The sequence below is a fragment of the Cololabis saira genome, chromosome 15 (assembly GCF_033807715.1).
Source record: "Cololabis saira isolate AMF1-May2022 chromosome 15, fColSai1.1, whole genome shotgun sequence".
NCBI lineage: Eukaryota > Metazoa > Chordata > Actinopteri > Beloniformes > Belonidae > Cololabis > Cololabis saira.
Window position 1 is genome coordinate 32,558,857 of NC_084601.1, and position 17,520 is coordinate 32,576,376.

At 44.0% G+C, this 17,520-nt stretch overlaps 1 protein-coding gene across 1 annotated transcript; it reads right to left on the bottom strand.

The window, feature by feature from the left end:
* Window positions 1–6,403: 6,403 nt before the first annotated feature.
* On the bottom strand, window positions 6,404–13,752 carry LOC133461278 (endogenous retrovirus group 3 member 1 Env polyprotein-like). Its single transcript, XM_061742137.1, has 2 exons — window positions 13,674–13,752; window positions 6,404–8,132 (listed from the first exon to the last, which is right to left on the bottom strand). The coding sequence occupies exon 2, from the start codon at window positions 7,930–7,932 to the stop codon at window positions 6,406–6,408; it is 1,527 nt and encodes a 508-aa protein (XP_061598121.1). The 5' UTR covers window positions 7,933–8,132; window positions 13,674–13,752; the 3' UTR covers window positions 6,404–6,405.
* Window positions 13,753–17,520: the final 3,768 nt, after the last annotated feature.

Below are 17,520 nucleotides of genomic sequence, written 5' to 3' on the forward strand. Positions count from 1 at the left end.
TGTCAGATGAAGTGTTCCAAACCCAAAAGAATGAGCCCTCTAGTGTATCTCTCCGTTGCCTTGAACAGGCTGTGTGCTGCAAAATGTGCTGCAATTCGGTCCCGAATTTCCCGCGCTGGGCTGCGGATGTGACGTCACATGATGCTGCATGCACGTTCTCCCCGTTCTCCCGTGCCGGCCTAGCTGTCGGCTGCAGTACCCCCGACGGCCGTCGTGGTGAAGGGTGGCGCTAGAGAGTCTCATTTCTTAAAAGGAGCCTCAAACTCCTTTAATAATTAATAATTATTAATAACCTTCGATAACTGGACAGCCAAGCCCCTCTGTGTTGCACAACATGGGTAATCAGTTACAACATTTTTTTTTAGTTCTGTGAACTTATTAGGGTTTACAGTGTATGGATGGAGAAGGTTACTCAAATAAATCAGGGATTCTGCTGAAAAACGGTAGCGCTCTCGCAAATACTCATCGGGGAAAGATAAAATGTCATACCGTGGTCTTATCACCCTCTCACGGTGAATTGCACGGACAATTTGGGCTTCTATGTGTAACAAGTTGCAGCAGCCCTCCTGAACTTGCGCTTAAAAACCCTAACATAACTGGGTTATCTGAACAGAACCTGAACAAAACCGGCATAAAACCTACCCCCTATCAGGTTATGTTCAGAGCCTATGTTACCATGGTGACTTACCTGACCATTTTGGAATGGAAATCCCAGGTTTACCATTTACCCTGGGTTAACATACCCAGTTTAGCCAGTAAACCTCCTTCTTGGAATACCCCCCTGGAACCGAAAACTCTGATTTTCCTATCTCAGGATAAGTCAACTCAGAGTTCAGGTTTAGACTCAGAGTTTGTTGAACCTGCTTCCTGGAATACCCCTCAGGTGCTTCTTATATCCAATTATCAGTAGAAATGAACAGCTAATTAATTCCTTACATTTTCAAAGGAGAACATAGTGATGAATTTCTTCTTAATTACAAACGTGAACCTGAACAGAAAAAAATGAAATATGACATAAAACTGAAAACACAGATGTCCAGTAAACATTCAGGGAGCTCCAACAAACAGCTGTTTTTTTAGGAAAATTATGATCTGAATGATTAAAATCTTACTTATGTTAAATTCACTCACTCATCACTCACTCTTCTTCTTCCGCTTATCCGTTCCTGGGTCGCGGGGGCAGCAGCCTCAGCAGGGATGCCCAGACTTCCTTCACCCCAGACACTTCCTCCAGCTCTTCCGAGGGGAGTCCGAGGCGTTCCCAGGCCAGCCGAGAGACATAGTCTCTCCAGCGTGTTCTGGGTCTTCCCCGGGGTCTCCTCCCGGAGGGACATGCCTGGAACACCTCCCTAGGGTGGTGTCCAGGAGGCATCCGGTACAGATGCCCAAGCCACCTCAGCTGACTCCTCTCAATGTGAAGGAGCAGCGGCTCGACTCCGAGCTCCTCCCAGGGGACCGAACTCCTCACCCTATCTCTAAGGGAGCGTCCAGCCACCCTGCGGAGGAAACTTATCTCAGCCGCTTGTATCCGCGATCTTGTCCTTTTGGTCACTACCCAAAGTTCATGACCATAGGTGAGGGTAGGTGCGTAGATTGACCAGTAAATCGAGAGCTTCGCCTTTCGACTCAGCTCCTTCTTCACCACGACGGTCCGGTACATCGACCGCATAACTGCGGACGCTGCACCGATCCGTCTGTCAATCTCACGCTCCATCGTTCCCTCACTCGTGAAAAAGATCCCGAGATACTTGAACTCCTCCACCTGAGGCAGGACTTCTCCACCCACCCGGAGAAGGCATGCCACCCTTTCCCGATGGAGAACCATGGCCTCGGTCTTGGAGGTGCTGATTCTCATCCCTGCCGCGTCGCACTCGGCCTCAAACCGCCCCAGCACATCATATATGTATACATATGTTAAATTCAATTCAATACAATTTTATTTATATAGCGTCTAATACAACAGATGTTGTCTCTAGACGCTTTCCAGAGATCCAGAACATGAACATAAACATAAACATAAACCCCAAGCAATTATTACATAAACAATGGCAGGTAAAAACTCCCATAGTGGGAGAAAAGCCTTAAGCCAAACAGTGGCAAGGGAAAAACTCCCCTTTAGGAGGGAAGAAACCTTGAGCAGGACCAGGCTCATAAGGGGGGACCCTCCTGCCGAAGGCCAGACTAGGGGAGTCCGGGACGTCAGCAGCACACAGCAGGCAGGTGGAAGCAGCAGCAGGATGACCAGAGGGAGGGGGGTTAAAGTTTAGTTTTAAAGGTGGAGGTGGTGTCAGCCTCCTTAACCCAGATTGGAAGTTGGTTCCATAGTAATGGTGCCTGATAGCAGAACGCCCGCACTCCAAATCTACATTTAGATACTCTAGGAACTACGAGTAAACCTGCACTCTGAGAGCGGAGAGCCCTGCCAGGAAGATAAGGCACTATAAGGTCTTGTAAATACTGCGGAGCTAAGCTGTTTTGAGCTTTATATGTAAGTAATAGGATTTTAAATTGGATTCTGAATTTTACGGGTAACCAATGGAGCGACGCTAACACTGGAGAGACGTGGTCTCTCCTGCTGTTTCCTGTCAGCACTCGGGCTACTGCATTTTGGATCAGCTGGAGCCTATTCAGCAAATTACTTGGACATCCTGCTAATAACACATTACAGTAATCTAGTCTAGAAGATACAAACGCATGAACTAGTTTTTCTGCATCACTCTGCGAGAGGATTTTTCTAATTCTTGCAATATTACGGAGATGGAAAAACGCTATTTTATAAACCTGATTAACATATGGTTTAAATGACAAATCCTGATCGAAAACAACACCAAGGTTTCTCACAGTTGCACAGGGGTCCGTTTCACAAAACAGGTTTAACAAACTCTGAGTCTAATCCTGAACTCTTAATTGATCTACTCTGAAATTGGAAACTCTGAGTTTTCGGTTCCAGAACAGCGGTTTAGAGTTAATTTACTCAACTCTAAGTAGTTTCACCTGGAGTGAAGCGCGTGCGCCACAACTAAAAAAAGCCAGCATCAATGGAGCCCTGATACAACGATTCACCATGGCAACCGGCGACAACAAAAGATCCACATACTTTTTCTTTTTTTTTTAAACTTTAACATTTCAATTTACAAAATCCCTTTGAGGAAACATTAGTTTGCATCTGAAGATCCACATACTTCCCGCCACTGGAGTTAGAAGTGTTAATACGTGCGTGAGTATGAGAGCATATTTCGAAGAAAAAAAACACAGCTGCAGCAGCAAAGGAGAGACAATTGCCGTGGGAGAAAGTTGCTGCAGTCAATGTGTAAGTTTGAATGCAGGATTCATTTAACATTTAAGCACACTGTCTTATAATATTACAGATGAAAACAGTGGTGGAATGGTATTGAATGAAATTTTATTGTCATTAAATCAGGGCCAGCTGCCACACCTCGGCTTCAGGGGAAAATGTAAATGTTTTTTTTTTTTATACATTTATGGAATTACTCTGTGTCTATTTGTATTGATTTATTCTATTACTTAATACATATAAAATAACTACAAATGCATATCAGAACAACATGAGGGATTTCACTAGGTATTATCTTTCCCAACACTTGTACCCCCCTCATATCTTGAAATGTGATGTCCCAGCGTCCCTGACGACAGTGGTCGCTATCAATCTCATTTTTAGCGCGCTCTGCAGTGTTACTAACTTACAAAAATGAAAAGGAAGCAGACAACCACGCAATTTAAAAAAAAAAAAGAAAGAAGGCAAGTGATGGGTCCAATGTTGCCCCGGCAGCAGAAGATATTAACGAGGCTGTTAGCCACGGATAGATTAATTTATTTTAAGGTAAGATATCAAATCACCCTACCCACTTATAAATCTGTTCAAGGGAAATATTTGACTTTTTTTTTACTCTCTCTCTTTCTCTCTTCTGCTCCCTCCCTTTGAAGTTAACCTCGGATGTCCCTGTGATATTGTTGCACTGACTGTGCTGCCTCCATTACACTTGCTGCGCATAATTAGACAGCCAGATAAACTCCTTCCTGACATCACGACTCTGAAGACATTTGACTCTTTATCCACAGGTTTATTGATGTGGCGAGGAAAGGTAAAACTAGAACAGGAATGCAAAAAATATAAATCAATAAAGAGTTGCTTTTAAAATACAAATTAACCACAACATGTACCAGCTTAAACTTCAACATGAATTAATCCACATGTTTTCTTTTATCACTTTTTTTAACTGTGACAGGATGTATGTATTTATTATCATTTTCTTAACTTCAAATGTTGTATATTAAATAATATCCTTCATGTCATACATTTTCTGCAGATTTCCTACTACGCCCACGTGGCCAGTATCAGAGCCGTAATTATTCATCAAATTTTAACATTAAACTTCAAAAATGTCAAAAATAATTCTCTACAATTGTAAATTATAACAAAACAAATCGATACATACCCACGATGCTATCAAAGGCATAAAACGTAAGCAGATGTTGCTGGATTAAACAAAGGTGACCGGTTTTCTTCAGCTCTCTTGCTTTCCACCGGATATCCGGGCTTCTAGTCACATGACACTCCCTGTAATTAGTCCCTGAGTCTCTTAAAGCGACCACAACGAAAAACAGACTTGAGCAAAAAACTTTAACATTACTTAACCAAAACACTCCCCGCCTGGCGTGATTTCACGCCACCCAACAGTCCAAATTAAGCATCTGAAGGAAGAAGAAGCACTATCTCTGTGATAGGCCTAAGAAAGAGAGTAGCCCCTCCTGGTTTAATAACCTTAATCTCAACCTGACGTACTTTCCCATCTTTGCTAGGGAAGGTCTGTGTTACCAGTCCAAGAGGCCACTCGTTTCTTGGTACTTGGCTGTTTTTGAGCAAAACAACACTTCCTGACTTAATGTTAGGATGAATGGACTGCCATTTCTTGCGTGTTTGTAGTGTCGGGAGGAATTGCTTCCGCCATCTGTCCCAAAAGGTGTTGGACAGGTGCTGAACCTGCCGCCATTGGCGCTTGTAGAGGTCTGCCGCCCCAAACTCGCCTGCAGGAGCAGGAACAACATTGCCTTTTTGCGTGAGTAGAGCAGCTGGCGTGAGTAGAAACGAATCATCCGGATCGGTGGTCACAGGAACAAGAGGCCTGCCATTGATAATTGCTGCTACTTCTGCCATTAAAGTCACCAGCACTTCATGGGTAAGTTTGTCTCTCAGCTGGAGAAACATGGAATCCAGAATTCTCCTTGCAAGACCAATCATCCTTTCCCACGTTCCGCCGAAATGGGAAGCATGTGGAGGATTGAAGGTCCAAGAGCAACCTTGGTCTGACAGGTAAGTCTTCACAGTTGTATTGTCAATGTTTGAAGGTATCTTCAAGTCTTTGCAAGCTCCAACAAAGTTTGTGCCACGATCTGAGCGAATATGTCTGACTGGCCCACGCACAGCAAGAAATCGCCTCAGTGCGTTGATGAAGCTGGATGTATCAAGGGACTCTATGACCTCAATATGAACAGCTCTTATGCTCATACATGTAAAGATAACAGCCCATCGTTTACTGAGTGAAAGGCCTCCTCTGGTACGTCGTGAAGAAACGCTCCAAGGGCCGAACACATCCAACCCAACACTTGTGAAGGGAGGGTCTGTTGAAAGACGGTCAGCTGGGAGATTGGCCATTTTTTGGGTGCTAAGTGGAGCTCTCAGCCGTCTACAAGTTACACATTGGTAGATAATGGCGCTCACTTTTCTCTTCCCACCAACTATCCAAAAACCAGCGGCACGGACAGCTCCTTCTGTAAACTGACGACCTTGGTGATGAATCCTTTCATGGTGGTGTCTGATGAGTAGTGTTGAAGAATATTACAAAGTCCAGTTCAAGAGTCCGCTGTGGTATTGAGAGATTTTATTCTAGCCGGCGTTCAGCTGACAGATACAGACAGTGTCTGGTTCGGTGGCTGACACCGAGTGAAATTGGAACAAGCTTCTTATACAAGAAGTTAAAGCAAGAATACACCAATCAGGCGAGAGACAAAAAGTAATTTACAGTCGGATGTGACTCGGGCCAAATGTCATTATCAGACATTTGTCATGACTGTCACAGACCTCCAAATCACCCCATAGGGTGCTCTCGTTGATTCAAATCTGTTTGAACCAACTTCTGAGGTGTCGGGACCTTCACATGGGGTAGGAAATTGGAGTCTCAACAAAAGTTGTTGAGTCCAGTTGTCTGTTTGAGCCAACTTCCGAGGTGTCGGGACCTTCACATGGGGTAGGAAATTGGAGTCTCAACAAAAGTTGTTGAGTCCAGTTCAAAGCCCTGTAGGGGGTAGGGGCTGGAGCTTCCCATGACAATGTGGCTCGACAATTCACAATTTTTTTTTTTTTTTTTTTTTTTTTTTTTTTTTCACTTAAGTACAGTCAATCCCAATTTTGAACAGAAAGTCTGAATTTTCCTCCTCCACTGACGGTAGAGGTGGAATTACAGTGGAGTACATGATTGTAGTAGTAGTTTGAGCCATACATATTTTGCAAGTGAACCTTAGACATGTAATCAGAAGCCAAATAACAATTAGGAGTACAAACCCCAATAAAGCAAATTCAAATATCAAGTAACCAACGTGTCCTAACTGTTCTCTAAACCAACCAAACAAACTAGTCGTGACAGGTGTATGTAATGTGTTAGCAATGTTTTTCAAGTGATCTGTTATTTCTTGGATGGTGGCATTGTGGTTAGGTATAAAGGTACAGCATTCAGTTTTAATCACAGCACAAGTTCCCCCTTGAGAAGCTAATAAGTAGTCCAATGCAGCACGATTTTGCAAGGCCATCATCCTTACAGCAGTCATCTCTTGTGAAAGCATAGACATGCCCTTTGCTGTGGTATTTGCTAAGTCTTCAACTGCATGAGATAGGTCCCTTATCTGATCCAAAGCTGCCATGACTCCGTAATTTGGAACGAGGGCACCAAAAAATCTTGTCCATGGTGTTTGGGTGTGAGTGTACAATTCTCTTTTAACAATGCGAACTTTCGGTGGTACAGCGACGATTCTCATGGCTGGTACCACATGGCCCAGACCACATATACCAGACCAATCGTTTGGAAGATATTCGTAAGCCTTCATGCCACAAATCCAGTAAACACCTTTTGGTAGAGGTATGGAACAGCGATTAACCATTGTAGCAAGGTAGTTATAATCTTTAATGGAATCGGGCAGTGGATTTTGGCTTGTTTTAGGCTTAACAAGCGGTTCTTCAGAAGGAGAGTATGTGGAGTCACAGTTTGATATTCCTAGGTGGATAGTTCCTTTGCCTTCAACACACCACTTTAATGTCTTTGGGATCATGGTGAGGGTGAGAGGAATCGGTGTGCTGCAGGAATAACAGCTAGTGTGAATTTTATCACAATACATTTGTCTCATTTGGGGGGGTTTGTGACATTTGCAATGCCCATAAGAGGAATTGAGGTTCAAAATGTAACAGGTGTCACATGAAGTAATGGGCAGAGTCATTAATGGGAGTCCTTCTTTTGTGCTGTGTGGAATGAACCCACACACATAACAGTTATCAGGGTGTGGGCTATTTTCAGCAACCATTTTTGCCAGTTGGAGGTATGTGTTTGTTGAGGGTTGTGTTTCATATATTTTAGGAGTTATTTTCTCCTGGTAAACGGTTAGGTCTCGTTTGTGGTGTTTGCAAGGGTGTCTGTTTTGTTCCTGCGACAGATGTGAGTGTTTTGGCGTGTATAATGCATCTGCTTCTGGGCCTCTGTGGCCTGCGCTGCTCCCCTGCTCCTCTGCCAGTCGTCGAAGTCTGGGGTGTTGAAGTTCATCTACTTCTGGGCTGTCCGAGCCTGCGTGGTTTCTTTCACTGGCTCCGACGGTGGTGAGGACGAAGACCCCCAGGAAGAAGATGGTACCAGCTGGTTTCCGGTGCATGGCGGAGGAGTTGTTTTCTTGCAGTGGGATGCGTGGATCCAGATTAGACGCCCCTCACACTTGACGGCGGTGTTGGTGGTGAGCAGGACGTGTTGAGGTTTAGACCAGCGAGGTTTCAGGGCGTTTTTCCGTCGGAACTCCCTGACACAGACCCAGTCGCCGGGTTGGAGGTTATGGCACGGTTTGTCACTAGGAGGAGACTGGACAGCTTTTACTTGTCTGTGGATTGACTGGACAGCAAAAGTTAGAGCAGAACAGAATGATATCATGGATTCATCCATGGCATGGAGGTCCATCTTTTTCATACATAGAACTGAATTACTTGGTATAGTCATAGGTCTACCCGTAATAATTTCATGAGGTGTGAGTTTATGCTTCCTAACGGGTGTTGACCTCATCGACATTAGGGCCAAAGGCAACAACATTGTCCATTTTAGCCCAGTTTCAGCACACAGTTTGGCTAGTTTGTTTTTCAAGATGCCATTTTGTCTTTCAACTAGCCCTGCAGACTGCGGGTGGTATGGGCAATGCAGTCTCTGTTTAATACCCAGTGATTTACAGAGTTCAGTCATTATTTGTCCAGTGAAATGAGTACCTCGGTCTGAGTTGATGCTGTGTGGAATGCCGAACCGTGGAACAATGTCTTTTAATAGGCATTTCACTACAGCAGTAGAGTCCGCCTTCCTGCAAGCCCAGGCTTCAGGCCAGTTTGAAAACATATCCACGCATACAAGAACATTTTCATATCCCTCACATTTTGGCATATGAATAAAGTCTATTTGCAGAGCTTCAAAGGGTCCCCGTGGGGGGGATGTGTTGACAATGTTGTTTGTACTGTTTTCCCTGGGTTATGTTGTTGACAGATTAGGCATTGTTCACAATATTTTCTTGCATAGGATGTGAATCCTGGAGCATACCAGTCTTTCAACACTATCTGACACATTCCCCCTTTGCTTACATGTGACAAACTATGTGACATGCGTGCTAGCCACGGGTACAAAGATGTGGGTGCAACAACGCGGCCGTCGTTGCTGACCCACAAATTATTTACATTTTTACAACCATGGGAAAGCCACAATCTGTGCTCCTTCGCATCAGCAGTCTCTTGTAAGAGGGCTACATCATTAGGAGAAGCCAGATCGTTAGCGGGTATAGAAGGGCAGAGCTTTACATGGACAGGTAAGCCAAATTTGGCGGCTTCTTTTGCTGCATGGTCAGCCGAAGCATTGCCTAGTGAAACAGGGTCCTTGAATTTGGTGTGGGCTTCACATTTAACAACAGCAATAGATGAAGGTAGTTGACACGCTTCTAACAGTTCACCAATCAATTGACCATGTTTAACGGGTGTCCCCGAAGATGTGATAAATCCTCGGTTCGCCCACAATATACCAAAATCATGTACACAACCAAAAGCATATCTGGAATCTGTATAGATCGTAACAGTTTTACCTTTTGCTAGTTGACAGGCTCTCATCAGTGCATATAGTTCAGCTACTTGGGCGGAGTTGGAGGAGGGCAGGGCGGCACTTTCAACAGTTGAGAAATTATCACAAATTGCATAACCTGCATATGGTATTCCATTTTCTCTATAAGCAGAGCCGTCAGTGAAGAAAACAAGATCAGAGTTAGAGAGTGGAGTTTCAGAAAGGTCGGGACGAGGTTTAGATGAACATGAGGTGACATCCATACAATTATGGGGTTCACCATCATCTTCGGTTGGAAGTAATGTAGCAGGGTTAAGGATAGAACATCTTTTTAGTGTAATGTGTGGAGCAGTGAGAGTTAGTACGTATTTTGCTTCTCTTGTCCCTGTCACATGTCTATGTGCCTCTCTGGTAATCAGGGTGAGTGCATCGTGTGGGACCATGACTGTTAGTGGTGACCCTAAAACAATATCAGCAGATTTGTTGATAGCAAGTGCTGCTGCGGCTACGGCTTTGAGACAAGGTGGAAGCCCTCTCTCGACGGGATCCAGTTTAGAGGAAAAGTACGCCACAGGTCTGTAAGCAGAGTTATGACGTTGAGTGAGAACAGATTGGGCAAATCCACATTTTTCATGTACAAAAAGAGTGAATGGTTGATTGTAGTCGGGAAGGCCGAGCGCAGGGGCAGATAGTAATGCCTGTTTTAACTTGTTAAAAGCATCGTCAGCTTGTTGTGACCAGGTTAAGGGCTGAGTGCAGTCTGAGGGTTTGCATATGTCTTGGAGTGGCATTGCAAGTGATGCATAATCCATTATCCATTGTCTGCAATAGCCCGTCATACCTAAAAATGTCTTCATCTGTGACATAGTTGTGGGTTTGGGCATTTCTATTATAGATTTTATTCTGGAGGGAGTAAGGACCCTTGTGGAGCCAGATAGTGTATGTCCCAAATACTGGACTTCATTCTGACACAGTTGAGCTTTCTTAAGTGAGGTTTTGTGGCCTTTGACAGCTAAAGCGTTGAGAAGGGTAACTGTGTCCATTTCGCATGCAGGGGCAGAGGGACTGGCTAAAAGTAAATCGTCAACATATTGAATCAGAGTGGAGCCTCCAGGAAATGACACGTCTTTGAGGTCATTATTTAGAGCACGAGAAAAAATTGTAGGTGACTCAGTATACCCTTGGGGTAATCTGGTGAATGTGTATTGTTGTCCATCATATGTAAATGCAAATAAATATTGGCTATCCTTATGTAGAGGGACAGAAAAGAATGCACTGCAAAGGTCCAACACAGTATAGTGGGTGGAATTGGCAGGTATTGACGACAAAACTGTAGTAGGATTTGGAACTAAAGGGAAACGTGGGAGTACCACTTCATTTATAGCTCGTAGGTCCTGTACAAATCTATATTCTGGTTTACCTGGTTTTTTAACAGGAAGTATAGGCGTGTTGCATGGACTATCACACGGCACTATTATTCCCTGGCTTAACAGAGATTGAACTATAGGGCGGATGCCCTCTCTCTTTTCCTGAGAAAGAGGATACTGTGAAATCTTTGGCAAAGAGACATTCTGTTTCAGCAATATCTGTACTGGTTCAGTAGATTTGATCAAACCAATGTCATTAGAAGAAGAAGACCATACTGATGGGGGCACGCTGGACACTATTCTATCCTGTGTTTTCCCTTTTTCCGCATCCATCAGCTGGTTCTGATCTATCAGAGCTGCTAGTACAGCGGTTGTGTTATCTTGGTTAGTCTCTAAAAAGATACCGTCTGGTGTGCAGTAAATGGTACAATTTAGTTTGCACAACAAGTCTCTCCCTAATAGATTTACAGGTGTGGTATCTGACAGCAGAAAGGAGTGAGAAGTTGTGAAGTTTGACATGCTTTCAGTAAACGGGCCTATAGATACTGTAGTAGGCTCAGAGACAGGTAAACACATGGGAATCCCTCCAACCCCCACAGCTCTGACAGTTTCTTTAGATGATTTCAAATTTGTAGAAGTGATTGGTCTTAAAGTTGAAAGAGAAGCTCCTGTATCTACCAGAAATGATGTAGATTTTCCATTTACATCTATTGTTAAGTTAGGCTCTTCATTTGTTTTTGCTAGTTTTATCAGTGGAGCTACTGTTAAAGTTATTTCTGTTTCAATTTGGGCACTGTCCTGACAGCTCTATGGATTGTGCTGTGGGGTTTGTTGGACCTCCATGTGATCACTTGATGGAGTTACCATAGGCAGGGTAAAATTAGGTTGGGATGTTCTATAGGGGCAATCTTTTATCCAATGATCTGGTTCACCACAACAGAAGCAGTTCCTATTGTTTTTGTTTGGGAAGTGCGACGTGTGACCTTTGTTGTGGTGTGAGTGATTCATTGGTCCACATCTTTGGTTGATCCCTCTGCCGCTGCGTCCTCCTCTCGGTACTCCGCCTGTGTAGTGAGACACTTGGGCAAGCATTAGCGTTTCATACATTTTAGATTCCTTTTGTTCTGTGTTGTCCCAGTGGTGTTGAGCTATTTCCACTAGTTCAGTCATTGCTTTCCCCGCCCACCCAACTGTCAGTACTACTTTAGCCTTAACCTTTGGTTGAAGGCAGCTAACAAATATATCTTGCAAGTAACCTGGAGGAAGTCCATTAATCTGATCTTGTGACAAACCACAATTTTCTTTTGCTGTCAACATCATTGTAGCATAGAGTTCCCTGGGATTCTCATCTTTTCCTTGTTTAAGTTTTGTGAGAGGAGTATAATCCACTTTTTGTACTACTTCCTTTTGAACTGCTAAAGTGATGAAGCTGTAAAGGGTCTGAGCTTCTTCTGGTGTGATTTTGGCAACAGCTGTAGGATCAGAGGAAATTCTACATGCATCAAGTACTCTGCTTTTCAAATCAGGTGGCAAAGTTAGCTTTAACAGTTGCATTATGTCAGGCATGTGAGGTGTGTATATTGTGCATACTGATTCCCATTCATCTAGCCATTTTTGCTTATTTTTTCTGACATCCTTGGGAAAATCTCCTACTATCGCTTTTAGTTCTCTTCGGCTCCAAGGTTTGTAGATAACATCTTTTCCCATTGTGATCAGTGGAGCTAATTTTACTGATTGTGTTTTCTTTGGTTTTCTGCCTCTTTTCACAACCCACTCCTCTTCACTGTTTTGGCTATTGTCTTCAGACTTGGGATGTTGTAAAATCCAGTCATCATCAGAAGTGTCATCGTCACTTGATTCTTTAATCTGTTTTACCGGATAAAGGTTTTTGATTTGATCATTTAAATGGTTTTCCACTTTCATTTTTGTCTGCGTTGTGTTTTTAAGTTCTTCCAATTCTTTCACAGGGTACATAGTTGTGGCATGATTGTTTTTGTTTATTTTAATGTTTGTGGAGGACCCGGTTAATGGGTCTAATTCCTTCTTTGTCTGCGTTGCGTTTTTACACTCTTCTAATTGAGCCATCAGCTTTTTGTTCTGATCCGTAAGCGAAGCTATTTGGGATTCTGCATTACGGCGTCTGCTTTCATCCCTCCAAAATCTGAAGGAGTTGAAGTGCTTTTGTCCATTTGTTTGAGAATTTAATTTTTCCTTTAAATTTTCTAATCTAGTCCGGTCAAAGGTCCCACTTGGGGGAAATTTTAAGAGACCGTCGTCTTTAGTTATCTTAACCCATGTTTTAACAAACTTAGTGCTATTGGTACCGTAGTTATCGTACATGTATTTAGAAGGACCAGTCAACTCTTCCTCTGACTCTTTACTGAGAAAACTTCCCATTTTTCCTTCTGTAAGATCCCTCCCAGAGAAAAAAACTTCAATTACACTTACTTTTACCCACAAATCACTTTCTGATTCTTCCAACCATCAGTCTACTTGAGCCTACAAATCATTCGGCTTAATGTAAGGAGAGCAAGTCGATTCTTACTGAAATGAAATATATCTCAAGTATTTGGGAGAGCTAGTCATCCCCATTTATAAAATAAAACCAGTTCTTCTACATATATGTCCGTTTTCCACAAATAACTCAGTGTTCCAACACTTTTATGGACCTCACGTCCTGCATATGCAAGTCCCACTGGACTTAGTTTTGGTACTCAGACCAACCGTTTCGTTCTGGCCATTTCTTTCTTTTTAATGTTACCCGAGATATTAAACCTTTTAGAAGAGCTAGTCAATTCTAAGGCAGGAGAAGCAGAACATTCTCACAACACAATCAGATTCAAGTGTTATGAAATTGTCAGCGTTCCTAAAAACATCTCTACAATAACCTTCCCAATAACACAAAATAATAACAAAAAATATAACCTTCACAACCACACAGCGGACTTACCTAAAATCTCAGGATGACGTCAACCATTCTCCGGCACTCCAATTCACAGACTTTCGACAACAACTCAGCAACAATAATTTGGGATTTTGTAAGTGGATCCCCTAACCTCTAAAATTTTAGATAGAGTCGCTGATTGCGCCGTTGTTCTGGAACAGGAGTTTCCATCGAAGGTCTATTGTCATCCGGGTCACAGCGCCAAATTGTTGAAGAATATTACAAAGTCCAGTTCAAGAGTCCGCTGTGGTATTGAGAGATTTTATTCTAGCCGGCGTTCAGCTGACAGATACAGACAGTGTCTGGTTCGGTGGCTGACACCGAGTGAAATTGGAACAAGCTTCTTATACAAGAAGTTAAAGCAAGAATACACCAATCAGGCGAGAGACAAAAAGTAATTTACAGTCGGATGTGACTCGGGCCAAATGTCATTATCAGACATTTGTCATGACTGTCACAGACCTCCAAATCACCCCATAGGGTGCTCTCGTTGATTCAAATCTGTTTGAACCAACTTCTGAGGTGTCGGGACCTTCACATGGGGTAGGAAATTGGAGTCTCAACAAAAGTTGTTGAGTCCAGTTGTCTGTTTGAGCCAACTTCCGAGGTGTCGGGACCTTCACATGGGGTAGGAAATTGGAGTCTCAACAAAAGTTGTTGAGTCCAGTTCAAAGCCCTGTAGGGGGTAGGGGCTGGAGCTTCCCATGACAATGTGGCTCGACAGTAGAGTAGCAATGTGATTTTTGCCAGGAAGGATCAAAGGAGTCTTTTCACTCTGATCCAAACTTGAATGGTGGAGGCGGCCACCGATTCTCAGAAGACCGTGTGTGTCAATGAAAGGGTCCAGGTTTTTTAGTGGACTACTTTTGGGGATCTTCTCATGTTTTTGGATGCATTTGATCTCTTGACTGTAGACTTCCTCTTGTACCACTCGAGAGATGAGGGCTGAAGCTTGATCCAACTCTTCGACCTCAAGTTTTGCTTTGCAGTAATGCCAACCCTTACAAGGGCTGTTCTGCACCAGGGTGGTGCTGAAAAGACAGGCGATGTGTCTGAGGCGAGCAATAGCGCGAGTCAGCGTCTTCCAAGAAGAAAACTTGGCAAATCTTTGGGAACCAAGCTGCTTTGAAGATGTTGTAGTGCTTAAAGTAGACACTAGAGGGCGAATATCTGGGTCTGAGCTTGGATCAACAAGATCATAGGTGCTCCTAGAGATACTTGGCTCTGGTACAGACAGAAATTTAGGCCCGCTGAGCCAGCTGGTGTCTTTTAAACAGCCTGCAGCAACCGAACGTGTTGCATGATCCGCAGGGTTTTGGTCTGTCGACACGAAGCGCCATTGGTTTGGATGAGAAGATCTCCGAATACGCAGTACCCGGTTGCTGACGTAAACGTAAAAGCGCCTGGTTTCATTGTTAATGTAGCCCAGGACCACTTTGCTATCTGTGTGGTAAGTTACAGCATCGAGCTGAAGGTCCAGTTCTGCTGAGACGAAGTCTGCTAACTCAACAGCAAGCACTGCAGCACAGAGTTCCAGTCTCGGTATTGTATGCTCAGGACGTGGAGCCAGTTTGGCCTTCCCCATGACAAACCCAACATAGTTGTGTCCGGATGTGTCTGTGATCTTTAGGTATGTCACTGCACCAATAGCTTTGGTTGATGCGTCAGAAAAAACACACAATTCTTTTTTGACAGCTGCTGAAGGTGAAGTTTCAGTGTAGGATCTGGGGATGGGAAGGTTTGACAATTCTGCCAAAGAAGCTCTCCACGATGTCCAAGCTTCCTCCATTTCTTGAGGTAATGGTGCATCCCAGTCACCATTGCTCGCAGTGAGTTCTCTCAAAATAGCCTTGCCTTGGATTGTGACTGGGGCTACAAATCCAAGAGGATCGTAGAGGCTATTAATTGTGGATAAGACACCCCTCTTAGTGTAAGGTTTTATCTCATCGGAGACACTAAACGAGAAACAGTCCGTTTGGAGGTTCCAGTTGATTCCAAGACTGCGCTGCACTGGCAGTGTTTTTGCATCCAGATCCAAATCTTTAAGGTCACTTGCATGGTCTCTGGATGGAAAGGCTTCCATGACCTCTTTGTTGTTTGCTGCAATTTTATGCAGCCTCAGGTTTGATTTGGAAAGAACTTCCTGTGTCCTTTTCAGTAAGTCGATAGCAGCTTCTGGGGTGGGCAGAGACTTTAGACCATCATCGACGTAAAAGTCACGCATTACAAAGTGCTTCACATCAGGGTCGACATGGAACTCGCTGACCTGAACAGACTGGTGCAGGCCATGAATAGCCACCGCAGGTGAAGGGCTATTACCAAAGACATGGACCCTCATTCGATAATCCACAATGTCTTTAGAGAGGTCGTTGTCCTGAAACCACAGAAAGCGTAGGACGTTCCTGTCGTCTTCTTCTACCAAAAAACAATAGAACATCTGTTCTATGTCTGCTGTAAACGCGATGGCTTCCTTTCTGAAGCGGATCAGTACTCCAAGCAGCGTGTTGTTCAGGTCAGGCCCAGTTAACAGTACATCATTGAGTGACACACCATTGTATTGGGCACTAGAATCAAAAACAACTCTGATTTTCCCTGGTTTCTTTGGATGGTACACACCGAATATTGGCAAGTACCATCGCTCTTCTTTCTCACTGAGCGGGGGAGCTAACTCGGCATGACCATTTTCCAGCATCCTCTCCATGAAACTTAGAAAGTGGTCTTTCATTTCAAGCTTTCTCTCAAGGTTCCGCTTAAGAGATATGAGACGCTTCAATGCTTGAGGCCTGTTATTAGGGAGCCTCTGACGTGGATGTTTGAAGGGTAATGGTGCCACCCAACTGTTGTTTGAATCTTTCTGTAGTCCATCATCCATTATTTTCATGAAACAGGCATCTTGAATTGAAGGAGCCACCTGGTTGTCATCTTTGGTCAGCCTAAACACAGAACATCCAAGGTGGTCGTTCTCACAGGAAGCTTCCTCCTCAGAATATGTTGTGAAATGACTGGGGACCTGGATGTCGCTGTATTTTTCCTGAATACGAAATACGTTAGGACATGGTTCAAAGAGAGTAGGACGTTCTGGCTCTGTGGTGTTGGTGTAGAAGCAGTTGATCGTCGTTGGTTTGTGCACACTACCGAGACACACGTTGCCTACAATGACCCACCCCAAATCCAACTTCTGTGCATATGGTAGGTTGCTCGGGCCATTAATCTGTTTGCGGACTTTATGGACCCTGATAATGTCCCGTCCTAAGAGAAGAATAATTGGGGCTTGTGGGTCAATGTCTGGGATGAGGTGTGCTACCGACTTTAGGTGTGCATGATGAAGAGCTGCATTGGGCGTTGGAATCTCTTCTTTGTTGTTAGGAATGTTGTTGCATTCTATCAGGCTGGGTAATGGGATGCGGACAGTTCCATCCAGAGATTCCACTTCATAGCCGCTGGCCCTTCTCCCTGTTGAATTTTTTACTCCAGCACATGTTCTCAATGTGTAAGGAGCACTTGGACTTTGGTCATTGAAAACGTCAAAGAACTGTGAACGAACTAGAGACCTGTTGCTCTGCTCATCCAGAATTGCATACAGCTTCACTGCTTTGTCTCTGCAGCCAGCTGGATATACCTTCACGAGACATATTTTAGAGCAAGACCTGTCTGTCAGATCTCCACCACAGACCGCTGTACATTTGTTTGTGACATCAGGTTGAGTTGAGGTTTCCTCCTCCCCGCCGTGCTGTGGAGCGGGGTCTGCCCTCTCTGTCCAGGGTGCAGGTCCAGGGTGGAGTGCTGTGGTGTGTCTCTCACTTTTGCATTCCAGACATTGGACCTTTTCCCTGCAGTTCTTTGCAATGTGTGA

Excerpts from the sequence above, each read along its gene's own strand:
- LOC133461278 (XM_061742137.1), bottom strand. The coding sequence starts at position 7,932 with ATGCACCGGAAACCAGCTGGTACCATCTTCTTCCTGGGGGTCTTCGTC.